Consider the following 24,536-nt stretch of genomic DNA (forward strand, 5'->3'; position numbering starts at 1 on the left):
GACTTGTGCTACTTCATGAAGCTGTCACAGCCACCTGGGGCCTGGCGACTGCATGGACAAGGAAAGTGTTAGGTATCTTCTTGCGCTCCTCGTGCATTCCTCCTTCGGCGACCCTGACAGAAGTACCTGGACCGGTGCTGGCATAGCCCACTATGGGGAGGGGTCCTGGCCAAGCCTGTGTCCTGTGGGACTTGAGGGCCATAATTACAGCATTTCTGTCGCCTCCACCCTATGCCCCACGATTTATTGTGCATATTCATTAGTGGTGCCTGCCCAGGCATTTGCGCCTAATTGTTACACCGTGAAGGCAGTGCCAGGAACGTGAACAGAGGGGCCACCTGTTTCCTGGCAGGTGGCCCTGTCCAACAGCCATCCCGGCCCACGCCGAAAATGCTTGGTGGCACTTTCTTTTTTGGCTCAGAAACGTTTTAGGACCATCAGATAGATGAGCTGTTTTCCCTGGCAGGGTTTTCGCTCCCCTGTGGGGCTGGTTCCTGGTGCTGGTCCTGGGAGGGGGTCTGGAGAAGGGGAAGAGGCGGGCTGTGTTGGAAATCCCTCCTTTACCACCTGGAAGCTGTGTGATGCTGGAGTCATCAGTTTCGCTCTCTGAACATTAAAGCGCCTCAAATTCGTTGCGGAGCAACAATGAGGCAGTGATTCTACTCAACTAGCGCAGTTGAATAGTATCCAGCAACATTTCTGACTCAGCACTAGCTGTTTTACGCTCCCCCCGTGATGTCACCTTTGTTAAGGTGAGGCTTGATGCCCGTAGAGCCTAGTTATGTAGTAGTTGCCCAATAAAAGCTGTTTCTCTTTCAGCCACACATGCCCAGCCCTTACCAGTTTGCAGGACACTGTCACCTCTATTGTCTCCAAAGAGCAAACTAATGATTGAGTTTTTAATCATCATCTTCATTTTACCAATGGGGAAACTGAGGCCCAGAATGGGAAGTGACCGCACAGAGACCACCAGGCCTTTTTGACCTAGAGCTCGCCGCTACCCCAGAGAAAGAAACATTAACCAGCTGTTTTGCAAATGTTTAACCCTGGCAGAGGAAGGCAGCTCCACCTTAAAAAAAGCTGGTGGGAATGCAGACTGGTGCAACCACTGTGGAGAACAGTATGGAGTTTCCTCAAAAAACTACAAATGGAACTCCCATTCGACCCAATAATTCCACTTCTAGGAATATATCCCAAGAAGCTAGAAACACCAATCTGAAAGGATATATGCACCCCTATGTTCATAGCAGCACAATTCACCATAGCTAAGTTTTGGAAACAGCCTAAGTGCCCATCAGTAAATGAGTGGATTAAAAAACTATGGTACATCTACACAATGGAATACTACGCGGTGGTAAAAAAAGGAGTTCTACCATTTGCAACAGCATGGATGGAACTGGAGAGCATTATGCTAAGTGAAATAAGCCAGTCAGAGAAAGATAAATATCACATGATCTCACTCATTTATAGAATATAATGAACAACATAAACTGATGAACAACAACAACAAAAAAAACAGATCCAGAGACAGAGAAGCATCGATCAGATCGTCAAACCTCAGAGGGAAGGTAGGGGAGGGTGAGGGTAAGGGGGAAAGATCAACCAAAGGACTTGTATGCATGCATATAAGCGTAACCAATGGACACACACACCAGGGGGGGTGAGGGGGTGAGGGCATGAGTGGGGGTGGGGTGGGGGGTAATGTGGGGATAAGGACACATATGTAATAACTTAATCAATAAAAAATTTTTAAAAAGCAGATTCCGTTCACCCCTATTCCCAATGACCTTGGGCTCCCGGCCTTGTGCAGGGACCTCCTCCCTGGTCTCCCTGCCTTTGTCCTCACCCCCTGCAGTCCCTTCTCCCTCCAGCAGCCAGAGGATGGTGTTAAATCACAGGTCAGACCATGTCCCTTCTCTGCTCAAATGCCGCACTGGCTTCCCCCTATCTCACTCAGAGGAAACGCCAGAGTCCTTAGGAAGCCCTGCATTACACCCCGCACTCCCTTCCCTCACACGTCCCCCTCCCTGGACACCCAGACCTGCTCTGCCCCCTCCCTGCTGGGACACCCCCTCCCATGGCTCTCTCCCTCATTTTAGCCTTTCTTCAAATGTCACCTTCTCACTGAGGCCTTCTATGACCCCCGTGCTTCTTTGTATTTTATATATCAAACTTCCATTTACTTCTATATGGCACATATAACACAGGGAAACCCCTGAGGTGTTTTAAGGGCCAATCTTGAACTTTTTTGTGTTTCATCTGTATCTCCAACAGATAAAGCCTTTTTCTTAAATATAATTACGATAGCACCAGCCCAACAGAATTACCCATAATTCCTTAATATCATCTCATACCCAATCCTTGTGCAGTTTCTCCCTCTCATCTCCCACATGTCTTCACACTTGGTTTATTCAAATCAGGATCCAGCTAAGGTCCTTGTATTGCATTTGGTTGATGGTTCTCTTAAGCCTCTTTTAATCTATAACCATCCCTTCTTCCTCTTTTTTCCTTTTTTCACTCTAATTACTTGTTGGCGAAACCAGGTCATTTGTCCTGTGGAGTGTCCTTGTGGTATCATTCAATACGTTCTCTGCCCCTTGTGCCTTCTGTCCACTGGTCTTTGGGTCTAAACCTGGATTTGATGCAGGTTTCAGTCTGTAGGCAAGAATACATCATGGATGGTACTCTGGTCTTCCTTCCACATCCTGTCAGAGGCACGTATGCCAGAATGTTCCACTTTCGGTGATGCTAAGGTAGGTCCACGGATTCAAGGGCGACCTGCCTGGTGCCTCTGTCACTCAGTCCCTTTGAGCCTTGCAATGATGGCCAGATCCTTAATTTCATTAGGGCTGCAAAAAGGTGGTTTTTCAATTCTACTCTTTTCTCTGCACTTACTTGCTGTGGTTCTTCTGTAAAGAATGACTTTCCCTTATTAGGTTCTAAAATACTGTTCATACAGGAAGACAGGATAAATGTTTCATTCTTTACCTTCAATTTCTGTTTATAGAATAATGAGGTTGTGCCTTAACTACCTCCAAAGGGACCCGTGCAATTTTTTTTTCTTTTGAGAATCATGAACACATGGATTTTTACAGTTTTACAGTCATTGTTCTTTTTGATGTTCAAGTTGCCCCAGATATTGGCCAATGGGAGCCCCTCAAGCTGGCCTCCTTGTCCTTTCGACTCCCTGGTGTCACAAGATGTCTCAGGCTCTTGTACTTTCCCTGCCCCCGTCCTGGAATCAGCCGCTTCTCTGAGGAGCCCTGGGGACCCTTAGAGTGGGAAGAGGCTATAAGACCACAGTGTGGGTCCTGGGGAGACTACCCCACTTTATAAATGGCAGCATCTCCCTCTGTGCTCCCATACCCCTCTCCCTGCTCCATTTATTTCTCATGTGTTTCACCTCTAACATACTGTAACATTTATTCCGTCATTACAGTTGTCATTTCTTCTCTGTCTTCCCCACTAGAATATCAGCACCGTGAGGGCTTGATTTTGTCCATGGTTGTGCCCCGGGGCCTGGCACACAGAAGGTGCTTAATAAATATTTGTTGAGTAAGTGAATAGATGGGTGGATGGTCCTCATCCTCTCCCTCCCCCAGCCTGGAGAAGGAGTTAAGAGGGGTCTGCCCCTCAACCCTGCCTCCCCACTTCTCTAAAGCTTGGAGGCTTCTGTCTCTTTTACATCAAAAGAGCTGGGAGGCAGAAATGTCACCACTTGGGCCAAGGGAAGAAAGGGCCTGGAGAAGATTAAAGGCATTTCTGATGAGATGCTAATTTGTTTCTGGAAGCTGGTGGGGGGTGGCAGCAGCTAGGACCTCTGAGGCTTTGTGAGGCTGAGGCAGGAATGGGAAAAGCAGAATGGAGGGGTGGAGGCTGGCCTGGATCCTTTGTGGGCCGACCCACCTCTCTATCCATGTGCGGATCCAGCCCTGGGGGTGTCCTCACTGTGGAGCTTGGGACATTTACCCGGCGTCCTCCAGGGCAAACTGGTGACAGGAAACCCTCCCAGGCCAGGCTTCCGGATCTCCCCCACCCCTGGTGCCTCAGCACCCACCTTCCTGTGCAGCCTTATTCATTGCTGTACTTTCCACATGTCATCTGGGCCCTTTGTCTTCTCATCAAAGACTAAACAAGAGCCTCCTCTACTTTGCCGTGTGGCTCAGTGGTTGAATGTTGACCTTTGAACCAGGTGGTCACAGTTCGATTCCAGTCAGGGCACCTGCCCGGTTGCAGGCTCCATCCCAATAGGGGGCCTGCAGAAGGCAGCCAAGCGATGATTCTCTCTCATCATTGGTGTTTATATAACTCTCTCCCTCTCCCTTCCTCTCTGAAATCAATAAAAATCTATTTAAAACAAAAAGAGGTGGCTCCCTCTTGGCCAGAGCCCCTGCTCTGGAGTCAGACTGCCTGGGCTCCCTTCTCAGCTCTGAAGGCGTCTGTTGATTATACTGATGACCCCATCAAATGACTGGGCTGACCACAGGGGACACAGGACAAGTGGACCCTGTCCTTGTCTTTGGGAGCCTCTGGTCTGGGGGTGAGTAGATAATCCCAACCTAGTATGGAAAGCATAACTGAGACCCCGCAGGCAAGGACGCCAGCAAACAGGGGTCTCTGGACGCTGAGCACACATTCCCAGAAGCTGAATGGAGCCAGAGAGGAAGGGCATTCCAGGTGGACGACCTGCAAGTGCAAAGCCTGGGGGCTTCGGAAGTCCAGTTTAGGGAAAGAGGGCGTGGGGCAGGTAGACTGGGGCCCAAGAAGGGCGGGCAAGGTGAGGCTTTGGGAGGAAGAGGACTTGCCGGGTGGGGCCTGGAAGTTTGCCGCAGGGTCCAGAACACCCCAGGGCTGCACTTTCCGGCCAGACTGTCGTGGAGGAAGGGCCTTGCCGCCACCGATTCCACAACCGCTGGCTCCGGGGAGGATTATCTATTTTAGCAACTCGGGGAAGGCGGGGGCAGGGAGCGCCCAGCCTCTGCCAGCGAGCGCAGGCAGCTCCCGAGCGGAGGAGCGCCAGGAGCGCTGGGCTCCGGAACGCGGACGCGGGCAGGTGTGGTCCCTGGCCCCTGGCCCAGGGCGCCAAGGGCAGGAGGGCGATGCTGGCCGTGTCACTCAAGTGGCGTCTGGGCGTGGTGAGGCGGCGGCCCAAAGGTACCGAGCGGAGCGGAAGGGGACCCGGACGGATTGCGGGGCAGATCCTGCTGCCTGCCCAGGGGCGGGGCGGCAGGACCTGGGTCTGGGTGGAGGGCGAGGGTGAGGGGTCCAGGGAGGGACCTCCGCGCAGGCCTCCCCTCCCTGCCCTGTCTCTTCCTGCTTCACCTTGACCCGATGTCTTTTGGCGCTTTTTGGGTTTCTCTTCCATACTCTTTGTGTCTGAGTCTCTCTAACTCTGTCTTTCTTTCTGCCTGTCTCTCCCTCTCTTACTGTTTCTCCTGTCTATCCATCCTCCCTTCTACTCTCCCCCCATCCCCATCCCCATCCCCACCCTCACCACCACCCCCACCCCCACCCCGGTCTATCCCATGGTCTCTCTCTATGTGTCTCCCTCCCTCCCTCTCTACTTTTCTGTGCCACAGTCTCCTTCATCGACCCCTCACATGGCATGTCCCTGATGGTCTTTTCTTTCCTCCCTGTTGGGGGTCTGGGCTGGCAGGGGTGCTGTGTGTGTGTGGGGGGGGGGTGTCCTTGGGGGGATGGGGGAGTGGGAGGAGACAGGAGCTCTGTGAGGGGAGTGGGGGGGGGCAGTGAGGGTGAAGGCAGGTCTTGGCCCTCAATGAAACTGAGTCTATGCTGAGTCCCAGCATGTGCAGGGCCCCATCCCTGGACAGGTGTCCAGCGCCTTAGAGAGTCCCAGGAGGGGCTCAGGGTGGAGGATAGGCTGGGGCGGGAGTGGGGCTGGGAGAAGTGTCTGGAGCTGGAAGTCAACTCCGCCTTCCCACCCTCCTCCCCCAGGCCTCCCTATGCTGCCATTTCTCCATCTACAGCGTGGAGGGGAGGGGGAGGTGGTGGGATCACAGTCTCTGTGTTTCAGGCCTCAGAACTAAGAATAATCACACTGCTAATAAGAACAACAGTAACTGTCATTAATTCAGTGCCACTGTGTGCCAGGCAATGCATTAACTCCTTAGCTCCTCACAACAGCCCTGCAAGGTTGGTCCCATCCTTATTCTCATGCAGAGGGAGAAGCTGAGACACAGAGAGGTTAAATAACTTGCCCAAGGCCCTAACCGGTTTGGCTCAGTGGATAGAGCGTCAGCCTTCGGACTCAAGGGTCTCAGGTTCGATTCCGGTCAAGGGCATGTACCTTGGTTGCGGGCACATCCCCAGTAGGGGGTGTGCAAGAGGCAGCTGATCGATGTTTCTCTCTCATTGATGTTTCTAACTCTCTATCCCTCTCCCTTCCTCTCTGTAAAAAATCAATAAAACATATTTAAAAAAAAAAATAACTTGCCCAAGGCCACACAGCTGACATACAGAGGCTCTCTCAAGCCAGCTCTCATAACTGCCATGAGCGTTTTCCAGACTCGAGGGGCCTACATGGGGAGGGCTTCCTCAGGGTCATCACGGGTAGCAGGGTCCACGGGGAGACACAGGACTCCAGGCTCCGCACTGGCCCTCAGCAGCTGCTGGTCTGATATCCTAGAGGTCCCTACGCTCCTTCCACAGGGACAGAACAGCCAAAGCTGAAGACCATCAGGGATAGGGTTTTCCTATGTTGGGACCTCCCCCAAGAGAGAAGCCCCTCCCCCATCAGGGCTATTGTCCAATTCAGGTCCACAGACCCTGAGAACCCAGGGGGACCCTCCTAGGCTGGAGGGATGGACAGACACGTCCAGGGCTGCTCCAGATTTGAGCTTTGGAGAATAGCCAATTACATGCGGGTCAGGTTCCGCACCCTGTGGAGAAGCAGGAAGTGCTCCTGGCTCCCAACAGACCTGGATTCAATCCTATCCTGGCTCTTACTTGCAGTGTGGCCCACTCAGGACCTCAGTTTCCTCATCGGTAAAACAGATTCAAGAAAAGCAACACTCCCAAGATTGCAGAGATGTTTTGGGAAGATTAGGGCAGGGCCTGGCACACTGTAGACACCTGGTAATTTTTAATTTTTTACACCTGGTAATTTTGAATTCAATCTTCCCATCAGAGGCCCAGCCACTTGCTTCCTCTTCCTCCATACACACACCACTGACCCCAAGGTGGTGTGTCTGGTACTAACAAACCCCTAACAAGACATAAGAAAACAGAAGGGAACATGCCCTGATTGACTGAGGGCTACTGTGGGCTGACTCTCTCCATTCCTTTCTGGGGGCTCTAAAGGAGGCACTTAAGCTCAAACTTGTTTGTCCAGACAGTGAACCTGGGCATCCATTTGTGAAAATGAAAGCTCAAGGGAGAAGGATTTAAGAACACAGAAGGTTTTTCCTCTGTCTTCTTTTCCAAAATACTTTTTTAAATGTCTGAGGACACACACACACATACACACTAGAGGCCCGGTGCACAATATTCGTGCGGGAGGGGGGGTCCCTCAGCCTGGCCTGCACCCTCTCCAATCTGGGACCCCTACACCTTTTTCTTATCTAGCTAACCACTTCACATTTAAAAAAATTAACTGAAATACCACCTACTCTAGGAAATCCTCTTTGAACAAATTTCTTTACAACTGTACTAAGTATTTTCATAGTATACCATTCTTTTTCTTTAGCAGCAACTTAGAGTGGATGCAATCTGCTTCTCATGCTTGCCTCTGAATTCTTTCTTGTTGCTCTTGTAATAGCCAAGTTTATCTAATTTACCTGTGCCCTTCAAGGGCTTATATTTGGTTCAGTTCCTAGTTGGCTCCCTGTTTTTTGTTTTTTTTTAGCAATAAGTTTGGGTTGTGATAGTAAACCTCACTTGTAATTAAGCCCATAGGTCTCCCTATCTGAATATTTCTATAATACCTATCACTTTAGTATACCAGAGATTGTGTTAATTTATAGAAAATAACAATAAATGTCACCTGATCATTTGATCTTCTAGTAATATTTTATAGCAAGATGTATTATTCTAGTAATTTAACTCTTTCAAAACTGAGGCATACAGAAATAAATCACATTGAACAATAAAGAATGCCTCAAATATCAAAGCATAGTACACTTAGGGCCTCCCTTGTTCTGTGCCTCAAATATCATAGCACAGTACACAGTTCACATGGAACTCAGCTTCCTCTAAAATAGGAAGGGATGCCATACTCAGGAAGCAGCTACTTCCACACACATTTTTTTTTTTTTTTTTTTTTACTTAATTCATAGCACATACTCTTTGTACTAATTGTTGGGAAATCACCCTAGCAATTGCCTCTGTTCCTCTCTGTATCGTTGCCTTACATTCTGATGTCATTACTGCGCTTTTATCAACCACTCGCTCTAATAAGATTGTGAATTATTTAAGGGCCGAGATCACGACTTGAGCTTGTGTTTCTCTGTCATGGTGCCTAGATAAATACTCAAACGCCATCCAGTCCCAATGACTGTGATGAGAGAGGCCCACCGGATCCATTGCTGGACACCTCTGGTTTTTATTTACGGGGCCTCACTCGTCCTGTGCCTTTACAGAGGGGTGAGTAGGGGCTGAGGGAATTTGGGGAAACCCAGACAGAATTCTCCTCCTGCAAGATTTTGCTAAGTTGGCGCCCTGGGGCCGTGGTCGGCTTCTTTGCCCTGGACCGCTGGGCATGTGCCCAATTAAAACCCAGGCACAGCAATAACAAAGGCACTGGTCTCCTGCGGCTAATGCGTGGGGATCAAACCCCAGCCTGCAGGAGCTCACCCCGCGGTCAGCGCCGGCCGATGGGTGGACCTGGGCCGGTGCGCCTGACTCTGGGGAGAGGGAGACTTCCGTGGCCGGGAAACTATCATCACCCGAAAATCAGAGACGCACAGAGGATGATTCAAAACCACAAAGACAACGCTGGCGATTCCTTCAGTCTCTGGGGTAAAAACAAGCCAAAGCAAACCCCTGACCTTGTACACACACAAGAGGAAAAACATTGCTCGAGGGAAAAGCGATTCAGACCCAGGCCGGAGGGTTGCGGCCGAGAGGCCCCGGACACAGCGCCAGGGCGAAGGCGGAGGGACTCTGCGCCAGGCCGGCTGAGCGCCCTGAAGCCGGGCTGCGGCGCGTGGGGGCCGCACACAAAGGCGGCGGGGCTGGCGCTGCCCCGCTGGAGCCTCGGGCTGAGCAGAGCCAGAGCCCTTTCTTCCTACAGAGAACATGGCGGAGCGCTCCTGGGCCCTGGGGCTGCGGTGCGCACGCTGGGCCCGGGCCGAGGCAAGCGCGCCTGCCCGCCCTCTCCTCCCACCGACCACCTCAGGCGCCACCAGCCCGCCCGCCTGCCCCCTTCTCCTCGCCAGCAGGGCTGCCCCTCACTTACCTGCAGCGAGACTCCGGCAGGTCCCGGAACAGGTCCATGGCGGAGGCTGGTCAGCGGAGCGACTTCTTCTCCCAGGACCGCCGGTGGCTTCTCCTGGGCTGGCCGCAGCCGGATATCCGGTCTAATTAGCATATTACCCTTTTATTAGTGTATATATATATATATATATATATATATATATATATACACATATGCATATATATATGCATATGTATGTATATATTTAATATTTTTATTGATATTTAGAGAGGAAGGGAGAGAGAGAGAGAGAGAGAGAGAGAGAGAGAGAGAAACATCAATGTGAGAGCAAAACATTGATCAGCTGCCTCCTGCATGCCCCTACCAGGGATCGAGCCTGCAATCTAGCATGTGCTCTGACTGGGAGTGGAACTGGCAACCTTTCTGTGCTCTGGACAGCGCCCAGCCGATTGAGGCACACAGGCCAGGCCCAGCCCATACTTTTAATAGGCCTTTCTGTCTCCCATCTTATGTGGTAGGACCCCGAAGTTCCTCACCTTGTGATTGCTTGAGGTGGGATTCCCTGGGCCACATGGTCAGCTGAGCCCCATTTGGTGTCCCCCAGACTGGGATTGGAGGCTTTGCTTAAATTCAGAAGCAGCACTTCCTGCCTGGGCCGGGCTGGGGGAAGCAGGGTTCAGTCCTGGCTCAGCTTCCCAGTTTCAATCCCAGGTCTAAGACCCAGGGGAGCACCTCTGGTGCACACAGAGGCGGGCACCTCTGCCATGCTGGACACCATGTCCACCCCCGGCTGACCTCAGCTGGTTCTGGCAATGTCCTTTATTGTCTGCATCTGGACAGGGAGGAAATGGAGGCTGAGGAGGGGAGGGCCTGACTCTGACACCCAGGTGCTGGACCTCAGTGCCTGCAGAGGACACACACTCCCGGGTCACTGTGTCTTCCTCCATAGCTTAGACGTAATGACAGCGCCTCCCTAAAGGGTGGAATGGAGGATTCTGGGAGATCAGGTCAGTTCAGTGAGGTTTCTCTAGGGGCTGTGCTTTGGCCTCTGAGGCCATAAAATGGTCACATTCAATTCAAAGAGTGCGGGATTTCATTTCGTGTGTCGGAGGAGAGAAACTCAGGGAGGCTCTGGGCAGGGGCCTATCCCAGACCTCCCAGGCCAGGGTGGGCAGAGTGATGTATTAGAGGTGCCATGGGCAGTTTTAGGATAACAAGGTTATTAAGGATAGTGATCCCTTCTTCTGGCTGCATGGGGCCTCCTGGGAACAGGAAGTGCTGTGCCATGCCCTCCCAGCTTTATCCATCCACCCCCGCCATAGCGCACATCTGTGATGAATTATTCACTCCTTCCTTCCCTGCGTAATGAGGCTCTCCTCTGTCTCCAACTCGCCTCCACATCCGGCTCCTGGCATTTCTCACACTGCGGCAGCCGCAAAGGGGTCTCAGATCTGACCCCCCAGGTGGGAAGCACCCTCCCCTCCCCCGCCCCAGTGCCAGAACAGCACCCTGCTCCCAGGCCTCTGCCCCCTTGATGAGTGGGTCAGCCGTGGTGTCTCAGGCCATGGGATTTCTTTCTTTATCAAGGAGCCAGGGATAAACTCATTTTAGGAATTGCTCCTGGAACCCAGGCGGCCTGGAGTGACCCTCTGGACCTGTTCTTTGTTCCTCAAGCATTTATTGAGCGCTTGCTGTACGCCAGGCCAGGCACTGTGTTAAGTACTTGACATGGCCTTTCTCATCCTCACAGCAGCCCTGCGACCTGTGAACTAAATTGCCCCGTTTTGCAGGTGAGGAAACTCAAAAGAGGAAGGGCCTTTCCAAGGTCAGCTAAGAAGGAGATGGCGTAGTCTGGGCCTCTGAGCCAAGCCTGCTGACTTCAAAGGCCACATGGCTCTCCAGCGGGCATTTCTTAGTGGTCAGCTATCCCGTCTCCCCCACCAGGAGCAGGGGTCCCCTCTGTGGCATTCCCAGTGTGTGGCTACTGGTCTGTCTTCTCCTGGGTCTCCCGAGGTTCTCTGCCCTCACTCTGCTCCCTCTGCCCCAGGACAGCCCTGCAGAGAGTGATAGGGTCCTGCAAGGCCCCCCCTCCAGGCTGAGCCCCCACTTCTCAGGGTCTCGCACCCTCCCCACCTGGTCACCACTTCTGTCCATGCCCCAGTCTAGTCTGTCTGGGTCCTTCCTGGGCAGAGCCTAGAGTTGAGCCCAGGTCTGGGGAAGTCCGACAGGACAGAGCAGGCAGATAAGCCATTTCCCCCCACCACCGAGATCCCAGGCACACACTTTGGGCGAACGTCCTGATAGCACACGTGCCTTGCCTGTGTCACCCCCACAACCAGCACTGATCTTGTCAGCTAATGTCCCAGCGTCGTTTCCGTGTGTCGGCTTGAATGTTCAGTCCAGCAGGATCATCTGCCTGTCTTAGCTGCCCAGATAATTGTGGAGGCCACTGGCCCTGTCTCCCTCTCTGGGGAGATGGCCTGATGGAGCGGATGACACGTCCATCACACAGGAGACCAAGGCCGAGCCCACTCTCTGTGGTCCTTGAACAGGTCCCTGCTCCTCCTGGCCTCGGTTTCCTTTCTGTGCCTCTCGCTCTGCTCTCCTGGGGCTGGAAGCCTCCTCTGAGCCTCTCCCCATCTGCCTTCTTGCTCTCCTTGAGCTGACCTTGTCTCTGCAGCCCTGCATTTTACTGTCTTGGCCGAGGTGGCGGTGACTCATAAGCAGATGTGTGGGCAGGTGGGTGGTGAGGGGGGCACATATCTAGCAAGTGCTCACAGCCACACCTTGGGGAAGGCCCCTGCCCCTCTCTGAGTCTCAGTGCCCTGTTTGCAGAATGGGTCTATCGAGGAAGGTTTGTTTGATGTTTGGAAACAGCCGGGGATCATTTGAATCCCAAGCTGGGGACCGAGGAGAGGGCGTCTCAGGCTGAGGGTGTAGCAGAAGCAGCCCCCAGAGACCACAGGTCCTACTCCTACCCTAGCCCGCACATGTACCCCCATTTTACACAGGGGAATGTCAAGGCCAGTTTTGCTCAAGGTGAAGCCAGGACTTGAACCCAGGGCCCCTGTAAGATCCCCTGTGGTGCTCCTTCTGGAGGAAGGGGTGCTAACAGATTGGCAGGGGGCAGCTAGAATGTTCATCACCACTTTGGTGTCAGGCTCATCTAGGGGAAGATGGGCAAGAAAGAGGGGACATCTGGTCGGTTGAAAAGCCGGACTGAGAGCTGCCTGAGGGCTTTGGAGACTCAGTAAGGCATCAACCAGCTGGAGGATCAGGGAAGGCTTCCTGGGGGAAGGGACAGTGGGGCAATCTTGGGGGACTTGCAGGTTTTGGGCAGGCAGGGGAGGGATTAGAGAGGGCACATTCCTGGGGGGGGGGGCGTGAATGTAAAGTCGGGGAGGTGCGAGAGGGCTCAGGGAGCTTGGTGCGGGGAGGCGAGGCTGGAGAGGGACAGGCTGGTTCTGGACATCAGTTGGCAACCACCCAGTGATTCTTCCTGAACAGCGTAGGGGATGCCATGGAATGCGGGTGCCTCAGCTGGCAGGCAGCAGGCACTGGCCCAGAAATCTCAGGGTCAGGCCTCGTCCTCAAACACAAGGCTTCTGCCAGAGCCCATGTCTAACCCTGCAGAGCCGCACCCCACACCTCGACCAGGGAGCACCCCACACCTTGACCAGGGAGCACCTGCTGCCCGGATCTCACTGGCATATTCTGAACTGGGCTGTGCGGGACCCCTCCCAAATTAGCACCCTGCCTGGGCTTCCACCATCAGTCCGCAGTGCCAGGGTTCTCTTTCAACAGTCGAGTCCACCAGGAGGGCCCACCTCAGATAAAGCTGTCACACAAAGCCTTTTTTGAGCTTCATCTACTGAACCGTGATGAAGGCTTTGGAGCCAGACACCCGAGTTCCTGAGTCTCCTGTCCTCTGAACTCCAGTTTCCTCACCTGTAAAAAGAGACTCCAGCCTGAAGCCAACAGCACCGGAGGTGAAAAGCACGCTAAAATCTATAGGGGGTGAAAGACACACATATGAGCACCGCCTCAGACCGATGGGGTGAATGGCCACCCACGCTGTCCAGCCACACACTGGGGAGAGGCCCACAGGCTGGGAGGGGAGCTGGCGGGTCCCCACTGAAACCATATCCAGACGCTGAGCTGTGGATGCTCCCGCCAGGGCTCAGAGGCCATGACCTGGGACAGACAGAGCCCCTGAGCCTATGAAGGGTGGTACTGGGCCAGGGGGCCTGGGGCCTGGGAGAGTCACGGGGAGGCAGGCTTCAGCTCAGAATGTCAGAGTGGCTCTCATCCCTCACAGCTGGTTAGGAATGAAGTGGGCTGCTCCTGGGGTGGTGAGCTCCCCATTTGTGGAGTTGTACAAGCTGTGCCAGACAGCAGGAAGGATTTCCTGCATCAGATTGAAGTGTTAGAAGTGACACAGTATTGGTTTCTTTCCATTGTAGCCATTCAGAGATTGTGTATTCATCATTGATTTCTCATTCACTCATTCGGCAAACACTTCGCGTTTACTGTGTGCAAGGCCCAGTCCTGGGCACAGGGTCAAAGTCAATGAGCTGGACAGTTGAGGATGTCCCACTTAGTGGAAAAGAACAGGTGAGCAAATGCATTGGAGGAAAGGCTGTGAAAGGGTAAAGGGGACCCACTTGGTGTAGTCAGGGTGGGCTTCTCAGTAGAAGCAGTTTTTAGGTTGGGTTTGAAGGATGAAAGAGGGGAAGGGGGCTCCAGGCAGAGGGAAGAGCCCATGTAAAGGACCTGAGGTGGGAGCTCCTGATTCTGATGATCTGACCCTCAGCCCGTCCTAGCTGGAGTCCTTGGCCAAGTTCCTTCTCCTCTGGGCCTCTGTTTCTCCTCTGTAAAATGGGATCAGCAGGACTTTTGAAAGATTCCGAGAGACCCTGACATAAAACGCTGGGTACCCAGTAAGCACTCTGTAAATGTTAGCCTCTTCCCTCTTCACCTGGGGCATTTGCACATGTTCAGAAGGTAATGCTTGAACTAGAAGGTAGAAGGTAGGATTCCAGGCACAGTCTTAGCCACTTTGGCCTGAGGCCAGTCTCCCACCCCACGGGACATGAGGGCACAGGAAAAGGCCCCCAAAGTCTTGTTGATCACCAGCCACCAGAGGGCATTGCTGTGACCAGACGCTGCGTGCTGAGGCTCCAGCACACCCCCGATGACTGTTCCCCTGCAGCTGCACTGGCCCTCTGTGTCCCACCCTCCCATCACCACACTGAAGACAACTCAGGAGAGCCGTCTCCTCCTTAAATGCCACCCACATGGCAGCCACAGTGCCAGGAATGCCCCATTTAGTACAGTCCCTCCTCTAAAGCAGGTCTCTGTATCTTCAGGACCCAGCCCACTTGCCTGTCCAGCCCACCTTCGATTTTGGAGCCCTTGGGCCTGCCAAGCTGGTCAGTGCCTTTCCCTACACATGATGTCTACCTCCCCCCAACACACCCCCTTTGCCAGGCTGTCCCCTCTGCCTGGAATGCCCTTCCTGCCTAATCTTTGAGTGTTTGGTTCTTTTGTTTCTCAAGGCTTAGCTCAGATGCTGCCTCCACCAGGCAGCTTGCCTGGACTTCTCCTCTGAGTCACCTTGACCCTTGGCCCCTTTGTTGTTTGGGCTCCTGCAATCCTCTTTGAGTATAATCCCTTCTGCGAGAGACACGGGTGTTCCGACATCATGTGTGATGTCTTATCACAGAGTAGGTCCTGTGTGAACAGCAGCTCGGGAACCCCCACCCTACAGTCCCTCTGTCCTTCCCGCAGCGTGTGCGTGAGTGGGCTGGTGAGAGCACCTCCGTGTGTGCGTTTCTCAGGAGGCTCTGGATGCGGGGCTTGTGTGGATGGCACCAGGAGGGCCTGGGTTCCCATCCCAGCTCACCCCTCACGCTGTGTGACTAAGGGCAAGTGGTTGTACCTCTCTGGACCCCATTTCCGCATCTCCGAAGTGGGGATGTTGTGAGGATGAAATGAGAAAATAGATGTAGAATGCTGAAAACAAAGCTTGGCCCAGTTTCTGCTCCACCTGGTCCTGAAGAGCCGTCAGCTGGGTTCCTCCCGATCCGCACCTTCCTCCCCCCTGGTCTGTGCACGCAGACTGCCAGGCTGGCTCTCGCAGTCACCTGAGACCCCTTGCCCTTGCATACCCCTTGCCCCCCAGGTCTGGAGGAAGGCTGCGGTGAGGAGCGCTGGGAACCGGCAGGTGTCAGTCTGCAGCCACAGCCTGGGAGTGGCCCATGGGTGGGCATTACCCCTGAGGCACAGCTCAGCCTGCCCTGAAGTCAGCTGGGGGGCACTGGAGGTGGGGGAGATGTCGGGCAACTTGGTCGAAGTGGGGGCCACACCAAACAGCACCCCTTATAAGGGAGTCACCTCGTGCCCCTCACCTGCCGCTGGTGGGATCACAGACTGGGTCTCGGTTTCCCCACTGGTAAATGGGGATGGTAATGCCCACCTCATAGAAAAGTTTAAGCACCAGGCTGGGAAGCCGTTGTCCTGGCCTGACCTCCTGGGCGGTGTGAGGAGAGAGGGAGGAAGAAGCAACTGAACAGCAATAAAGGGTTTATCTCTCATCCTCAATCCGCCATCTCTGCACCCAGACTTCATTTCCGGCTGTCACTCAGGGACCCTGTTGGGCTCAGGACACGGCTTGATTGTGATGGACTTGATTGTGTGGTTGTGATGGACCCGGCCCTGGGGCCTGAGAGGAAGGAAAGGCTGGGGTCCAGGTCCCCGCTCTGCACTGGGGAGGGGGCCCTCTCTGGGTCTCGGCTTTCCCATCTGTGCAGCGTGGGGTAGTTTGGTTCCTAATTGCAGTGGTCACTGCCCATGGGTGGGCAAGGGTCAGGGACGCCAGGGGTCCTTCAGTATGGAGGACAGCCCAGCACAGCAGAGAATGTCCCAATGGTGGTGCCAACAGTGCCCCATCAGACACCAAGAAGGGCTGCAGGCCTGGCCCCATGCAGGGAAGAGGTCATGAGTGTGTGTTGGACAGTCACCGGCTGCAGAGCCCTCCCAAGGTCTCTGCCCTCCTCCTCCTGGGTGCGGAAGTAGAAGCCCAGACAGAGTGACGCCCCCCGAATCACACAGCTGGCAGGGCTGGGATTTGAACCTGGGTGCTCCTGACCTTCAAGTTCTGCCTCTCTGGTCTCTTTCTCAGGGTTGGTGTGACATTCATGGCAGGAAAGTAGATGGGCGAACACTTTCTGATTCATTAATATGTGGTCTCCCCAACTCCAGGGGCTGGGTGCTTTTGTTATTCCCATTCTGCAGGCGAGGAAATGATGGCCAGAGAGGGTTAGGCACGCGCCCCAGGTCACACAGCAATCCATCCTCCAACGTCTAACAAAACCTGAGGATGCAAAGGTGGCAGGGCCTTTCCTGACCAGGGGGCTGCTGCCCACCAGCTCAGTGGCCCTGCCAGTTCCCCTAGGGTTCCCAGTGCCCCTCACGGGCCATCCATTGCATCTGTGCTGGCCACCTGGGCACCTAGCAGGCCTGGCTTTCAGCCACTGCGCACGCCCAGCAGTTGCGCCCCCCCCCCCCCCCTTTCCTCTGCTTCCTCGAGGTTTGGCAGCCTTGGAGGAGATGGGTCATCTGTGGAGCAGGACAGTAGCTCCTCCTGCTCTTAGGCCAACTCCCAGGGCAGATCGTCCCCTTCTACCTTGGCTGAGTTTGATGTCTGAGGACCTTGCAGAGCCTTCTCACCCCCTTACTCTACAACCATCTGTGGCTCCCATTGTCTGCAGAAGGAAAGCCAAACTCCTAATGCTGTGCTTTGCAACTTCGCCTGCATCCCCTGGGACCTTGTTAAATTCCGGTGGGGCCTGAGTGTTACTGACCAGCTCTGTGATGCCCATACAAGAGGCAACTGATGGATGTTTCTCTCTCTCTCCCTCCCTTCCTCTCTAAAAATCAATAAACATATCCTCAGGTGAGGATTAAAAAAACAACAGACCTCTTAGCTGTGAAGCTGGCGCCACCCTTACAGCTGGATACCTTGGGCAAGTTACTTAACCTTTCTGGACCGATTGTTTACTTAAACCCTGCCTTGTGTCAAAATGGACCAACAGTTGCTTCCAGACATACTCTTGGATAAAATCAAAAGCCAGTGTGCTCGATGGGCTGATGGGGACAGAGGGCAGAGGGCAGACCCTGTTTCCCACCGTCTCCTGGGGTTTCAGCCCCCGGTGTGGGCACAGCGGGCACTCAGAGAAACGCTGAAGGGAAGCTCTCCCATAACCCACGGCATGACCTTTCCAGGAGCTTCTCATCCTCAAAAGTAAATTCCAAAGGAGCGGTGAGAAAGACAAACATGGCGAGATTTCCGACAGCCCATCTTAATAGCTCATTTAAATGCATCTGTACCGCAAGCAAATATTTTCTTAAGGGAGGGGGTGGATGTAGCTCTCAGTCTTGTGCGCCATGAAGCCCTCCACCCTGAGGAGCTGTAAGTGGGGGAGGGGGTGAAGGGAGAGGAGAAGACAGATGTCTGTTAGAGCAATTTACTTGCCAAAAGGCTTCATCCCTTCCTGCCTGGTGTGGAGCTGGGACTGCCCCCAAGTGGCCCTTGGTACCTGGGGGTGGTCAGGGTCTTCATGGAGAGCCGTGTGCTGACCATCGCCTGGCACCGTGACCCACACCCAGAGCCTGCATCCCCTTCTCTGCCTGGGCCAACTACAGGTCCTCCCTCTCTGACCCTCCTCCCACACCTCCCATGGCTGGCTGAGATCTTGGACTTCCTCTTTGACCTTTGGCCTCACTGCTGGCCCAAGGGAACCTCGCCTGGAACTTGGACCCTGCCTGCTAAGACCTGCCTGCAGTCACCCAAAGAGGAAGTAGCCCTAGGCAGAAGGCAGCAATGGAGGACCGCAAACCTATGGACACAGGGGTACAAGTGGCCCCACCCCAGGTTTAGATTCTGGACTGTTTTGGAGGTGCCATTAGTGTTGGGTTGGTAGGAGCCAGAGTGGGTGGCTCAGGAATTCTGTTTGGATTTTGTGGTGGGAACCCCTGGTCAGGAGAGAACCCAGAAGAAACCTCCCGTCGCTAACCACTTGGCAGCACGCTCCCATTTGCTGTGAGACCTGCTTGTTCCCACGTATCCAGGAACCCCACGGGGGCCGGGACCTCGTCTGCCTCCCTCTCTGATGCATGTAACTGGATGCACCATGTAGTCACAGGCTTTGACACCTCATGCCACCATCACCGAAGTACCTATGTGGTGTCCCCTCCGTGGGTGCCAGCACACATGGATGGGCTGGGAGCACGAGCAGCTGGAGCAGGGAGTCCATCAGGGCCGCCAGGTTCAGTCCTGAGCTGGCATGGAGGGAGCTAGGAGTGTGCAGGGCTGAGGCCCAGCTGGGGCTGGAGTTGTGACCAGCTGCTCCTGCCTATCAAGCCCAGGGCGGATCGTCAGCCCAGCTCGCTCGGTCTTCCCAGAAAGACTGGGGGTGGGGGGTGCTCCCTGGGGCAGGCTGCTGGGCTCGCCTCCCCTAAGCTCCACCGTATAGAAAGGGAAACTGAGGCTGGGGGAAAGTAGTTACATCTGCCTAGATTCAGAATGTCAGTGGAAGGGCCCCAGGCTCCAAGCGCAAGAGTTTCCAACTTGAGACCTACAGATGTGCCCTGGCATTATCCACTGGCTGCACTGGTTTATGTCTTGGGATTCTGTTGGAATCTGCTCTTTAAAGAAAATTTGAAAGGCACTGTTCCCCCTCTCTGGATGGGAAAACTGAGGCCTGGTAAAGGTGATCACTTGCCAAAGTCCCAGGGCAAGTTAGGAGCTGAGCTGGACCCTGAGTCTATCTGCCTGAGGGCTCTGGGGGAGACCCATGCGTGCCATCTTCCAAGATCTCCTGCCCAGGCTATGGGAGTGAGGGTGTCGAACCCCATCCAGGAGCCAGACATGACAGCAGCATGTCCCCTTTAAGCAGAGAGCCGCCTGCTGCAGTGGGTGGACTCAGCGCCCAGCCAGTGGGAGCTGGGAGCTTCCCTCCCACGGCCCCTCCCTGGTGAGGGTGTGGGAGGGGCAGAGCAGCGTGGCTCCCAAGGGAGTCAGTGGGCAGCAGGGACAATAGCAGACATGCTGTGTGGGCTCAACCGGGAGACCCCTGAAGAGGCCGGTAAGTAATGGGGGACCTGTAGGCAGAGTGGTGGGGCTGGTTCCTCAAACTGCTGTCCGATGGGGGACTGGGATGGCTAAGAGTGGGACTGCCACTCCCCAGAGACCCAGGGCTTGGAGAGAGTGCAGGGAGCGGGACACCATGGGTTGCAAACTCAGATGCCCACAGGGGCACCTGGCCGGGGTGAGCAGGTGACAGGGCTGTCTGTCTGACCCCGATGCTGTCCTGCAGCGAGGGGCCGAGTCCCCTGGGCTGTCCAGAGGGCAGTGCTCAGCCCCTCAGGGGTGCCTCAGAGATGGCACCCACCTCGGCATGAGCGGGCAGGAGGGAGCTCCCTCCCAGAGGCGTGGGAGCAAAGGTGTGGTGTGGAGGGAGCTCCTGGACCTTGTAGCGGGAGGGAAAAGCCCTGGCTGGGGTCTGGTTGCTGAGCCTTGGGGCTCTGGGGGTGCAGTGGGGAGGGAGGGTGGCACACAGCTGCCACATTCCTGGGTGGCCAGGACCGGGACTCAGGGAAGGGCTCTGGGACGGGCGTAGTTGCTCCATCCATCTGTCCATCTGTCTCCTAGCCTGCCAGGCTGGCCTTACTTCTCCCCATATTCCCCAACAGGGAGCTTGGCCGGAGCCAGGACCCAGTCCTTCACTCTGTGCCCTGGGGCCGCCCTTGTCAACCCCTCCCCACACTCCATATACTCTTGACTTTCCCGCCTGGCAACAACTCCTAAGGGAGGGACTGTGGGCAGGAGAGAAACAGGGGCACAAACCTGGCGGTCTTCCGAAGGCCCTACAACTACGACACAGTGACTGATGGGATTGGCACGCACACGAGGACACCGGGCTCTCCACCAATGAACTTAGGCCCCCACCTCCCCACCCATGGCAAGGGGCAGAGGCAGGGTCACCCTCAGACGCCACATAATAATAATGCAAACAATAGCTGACAGCTATTGAGATCTGACTCTGTGCCAGATCTTACTCTAACCTAAGCTCTCTGTGCGTTTTCTCATTTAATCCTCACGACAACACTGAGTTCAGGACCATTCTCCCCACTTTGCAGCTGGGGAAACTGAGGCATGGAGATGTTACGTGACTTGTCCAAGACTACCCAGCCAGAAGTGGCAAAGCTGGGATTCCACCCCAGGCGGTCTGCTCCTGCCCCCTCCTGGCGACTGCACTGTAGATGGAGATGCTGCTTTCCTGGCCTGGGCATCTGTGTCCTCCAGACCTAAGGCCCACGTGAGCCGGGTCACCTCGTCCTGCCGTGGTCAGAGCCACACGGGCAGTGGTGCCCCAGAGGCCTCACCTGGGGCATTGGCAGGGAGGTGTCTTCCCCTGCTATTGGGCCTCTGCCTCCATCCCGGCGTAGGCTTCAGCATCGCCTGCCTGGTCCTTTGCCCAGTCTCCTCCCTGGCTTCCTGGTCTCCTCCTCCTCCTCCTCCTCCTCCCCTTCATCCTCCTCTCCCCGTGCTCCTTTTGGGAGCTTACTAAAATGTAAATCTGATGACACCTCCTTATCCTGGCCTTCAAGGCCCTTCATGATCTCCCTGACTTTTTCTCTCTCTGGTGACTTACTTGACCCCCACCCTCCCACTGCAGCCCCCACCTACTTTCCTCCCCAGGTCACAGAACCTCATGGTCACAGCTGCCAGCGCTCTTTTTAAGAAAAATCCAAAGACGGAGCTTCAGGCATAGCTGGATCCAGGTGCTCACTTAACACTGTTAGGTTTAGGCTTCTTTTTAGGCGCGTTTCGTTTCAGGCAGACATTTGCTTCTCCAGAGGGCCCCTCGGACTTTCAAGCTTAAGGTTACCTAGTTCAGGTCTCCCTAAGGAAGGACCATTCCTAGCAGTTTTAGCAGATGCCCCAGGGCCTGCTCTTGTTGGCCCAGCTTGGGTCACATGCCCTCTCCTGACCACTCACCGGATCTCTGATTGGCCGGGCCTGGTTACGTGGCCTCCCCAGGAGCAGGGGGACAGGGCAGCAACGGGTGGCCACTCCGTCCGCACGCCACATTCTGCCGAGAAGGCTGAGCCCCGAGCAGTCAGCCACTCACCGTGCTTTCCCATGAGCACCAGGCCTGGGATGCGCTGCCCAGTGCCCTTTCTCTGCCCCGAAGGACTCCTGCTTGCTGAGCCCTTTCCAGGCCTGTCCTCTGGCCATATTCAGTCTTGCTCCTGGGAGTCTTGTTTACCCTCCACTAACCCGAGCCCTTGAGGAAAGGCTGTGAGCAGGGCTGGGACACACATGGACACAGACTTCGGCAGTAACTTCCTCCCTCACTCCCCACCCTGTGTCCAGTGTTCACTCTTTTCTGACTCCAGGCCACAAAGTGGTCTTTGTTCCTCAGCACTTGCCACCCAGGAAGGCTGGGGCAGTGTGTGTGTGTGTGTGTGTGTGTGTGTGTGTGTGTTTGTGTGTGTAGTCCCTCGTCTGCGGCCTGGGCCTCCCACTCCTCTGAGGGGACTCTCACCAGACCACCTGGATCCCTGCACAGGCCCAACCTCCTGCGCCACAGCAGGGGCTGTAGCCCTGGGGGACCCCAGGCTCCAGACTATGGAGGCCACAGAGGCAAGGAGGCCACGGCAGCCATGGCTTAGAGTCCGGGAGGCCTGGGTTTGCATCCTGGGTCTGCCTCTTCTTGATTTTATGATCCTGAACAACTCATGCTACCTCTTTGATTCCCATTCTCCTAATCTGCAGGTGAAATCTAATTCAACGTTATTAACTGAGCCCTTACTGTATGCAGGCTCTCTGTGCTGGACATAGCAGGGAACGGCAGACAACATCCCAGCTGATATCCTAGTGGGGCAGAGGCAGATAGTTAATAAGATCACAAAGTTCTTTAAAAAAAGTCAGGTCTGTTAGATGGCGTTGAATGCTCTGAGGATAAATCAAGCAGAGAAGGAAGGTGATGGGAGGTATTGGAGGCGTGGGGAGTGCAGGTGTAAGTTCAACAGACTGGTTGGGAAAGACCTCCCTGAGAAGGTGACAAGTTCCTGAAGGAGGTGAGAGAGGCAGCTTTGTGGACGTCTGAGGAAGAACATCCTGAGCCGAAGGGATAGCCAGTGCAAAGGCCCTGGGGTGGGCATGTGCCTGGTGTTGAGAATAGCGAGCAGACCTGGCAAAGGGGAGATCTTTAGGAGGCCAGGGAACCGGAGGGACTGGGATGACAATTTTGCTTTTACTCTCAACAGGATGAATTGAGTCTTTTTACTGCTCTGGGCAACCACTGGTGGGAAATAAAATGGTTCCACGGTGACTCAGTTTTGAGGTCATGTTCCTTGATGGTGCTGGTTTCAGAGTTAGACAGGAGAGCACAGACTCAGAAGGCAGAAGGCCAAGGCCTGACTTGAGCCTGCACCCCATCCCACATGATGTTGGGGCCACCAGGAGTGTGACTTCAGGCCCAGTGCCAGGCGCTTCCCACACTTTGTGGGAGTTCTCCCAGTCATGCTCATGGCTCCTGGGAGCCCTGACGTGCCTAGCCTGTGGCTGCCTGAGCTCTGTCCCCGGGTGGGAGGCAGGAGCAGTGAGGGCTCCTGGAGGCCAGCACTGCCTCTAGGGTGCCCCTTATTGGGAGAGGGAAAGAGCAGAGCCGAGGGTTAAGGATGTGGCCTGTTGAGGGGCCCAACAGGCCCGTAGTCCAGTCCTTCCTCTGCAGCCACCAGCTGAGTGGCCTCTCTGGGCCTCTGTCTCCCCATCTGTACATTGGGGACCATCAGATGGTTCTCAGTGGAGTTAAACTCGTTCAGGGCAGATGAAGCGCTTCGAGCAGGCCTGGCGCAGGGGAGGGCTCCACGGCCGGTGCCCCCTTTCCGTTCCTTTTCTCTTACAATCCTTGGTCCCAAGTGAATCAGGAGTCTACTTTTTAAATTAATTGACGTTTTTCCTTCTTGTTTCCCTTAAAAGCATGCATACAACAGAAAGAGCGCAGCGTTGATCTTTCCATGCTTCCCTCCCACGGGAAGCTGGCTTCTGGGGAGGCTGGTCAGCTGTGAGGGAAAGGCTGTCACCTCGAGCAGAATCAGCTTCCATGCGTCTCCATCCAGCTGTCCGCCCTGGTCCAGCTGTGATGGCCAGAGGGACATTATTTGTGAGAGTTCCCAAAGGAGCTGGGGCTGGGCCATGGGCATTGTCCCTGAGTCTGCCCAGGTCTGTCATGGGATGGGAGGTGGAGCTGGGAGGGGGCCTCTGGCTCTGCCGCTGAGGAACTTAGGAGCTGGGTGACCCCGGGCATGTAAGCCTGCCTGTGCCTCAGTGTCCTCATTTCTAACATCGGGATGATAATGGTACCTACCACATAAAGTTGGTGATAATTTTAAAGTTCTTAGAACACGGCCAAGGGTCAAATCTTGGCCCTGCTCCTTATGGTAGGAAGTTACTTAAGCCTCTCTGTGCCTCAATTTTCCCATCTTTCAAATGGGAATAACAATCATACCACCTCAGAAAGTGGTGAGGATTAAATGGGATAATGCTTATGAAGCACATAGCACCATGCCCAGCGTTTAATCGATAGGAGTTGTTACCATGATTGAGCTAGGAAAACCTTTCTAATGAAGGGAACAAAGGGGGCAAACGGAGAACTGTCATGATTTCTCAGTACCGTACAATCTCATTGATTCCTCCCACCAACCCATGATGTGGGCACTGCACCCCCACCGTGCAGAGGAGACGCCCAACGGTCGGAGAGAAGTGACTTGACCCAGAGCCATTAGTTGGCAGCAGATGTGGAATCAGAATCTGAAGTTGGCCTAAGTCCAAAGTCCAGCCTTTCTTTTCCAGCAAACCAGCAACGCCTTCAAAGGTGGGGTCAACCAAGCCAGGAGTGGCCGAGCCCGTGGAATGCTGTAGCGGGTTCCCCTGGAGAGTCAGCAAGCGGCCACCATGTACAATTGATGGTTGGACCCAGGGGCGAGTGGGGGGCCCCCTGCTCGCCATCAGCACAGGGGGCGGGCTGGCCGTGCAGGTGGCTCGGTGTCATGCTGTCATTTCCTGTTC

At 54.6% G+C, this 24,536-nt stretch overlaps 1 protein-coding gene across 4 annotated transcripts in view; it reads left to right on the plus strand.

Annotated features, from left to right (window-relative positions):
* Positions 1–24,536, plus strand: part of GRIP2 (glutamate receptor interacting protein 2) — an 83,921-nt gene that overhangs the window by 28,914 nt on the left and 30,471 nt on the right. Inside the window, exon 1 of one of the 4 annotated variants that reach the window (XM_059663686.1) lies at positions 19,458–19,542. The exons of the other annotated variants lie outside the window; for them this stretch is intronic. Within the exon in view, the coding sequence (XP_059519669.1) occupies positions 19,503–19,542 (40 nt within the window). The 5' untranslated portion in view covers positions 19,458–19,502. Of the gene's footprint in view, positions 1–19,457; positions 19,543–24,536 lie in introns of those variants that run through there. 4 annotated transcript variants of the gene reach the window in all.

This window comes from Myotis daubentonii, chromosome 14 (assembly GCF_963259705.1).
Source record: "Myotis daubentonii chromosome 14, mMyoDau2.1, whole genome shotgun sequence".
Classification (NCBI taxonomy): domain Eukaryota; kingdom Metazoa; phylum Chordata; class Mammalia; order Chiroptera; family Vespertilionidae; genus Myotis; species Myotis daubentonii.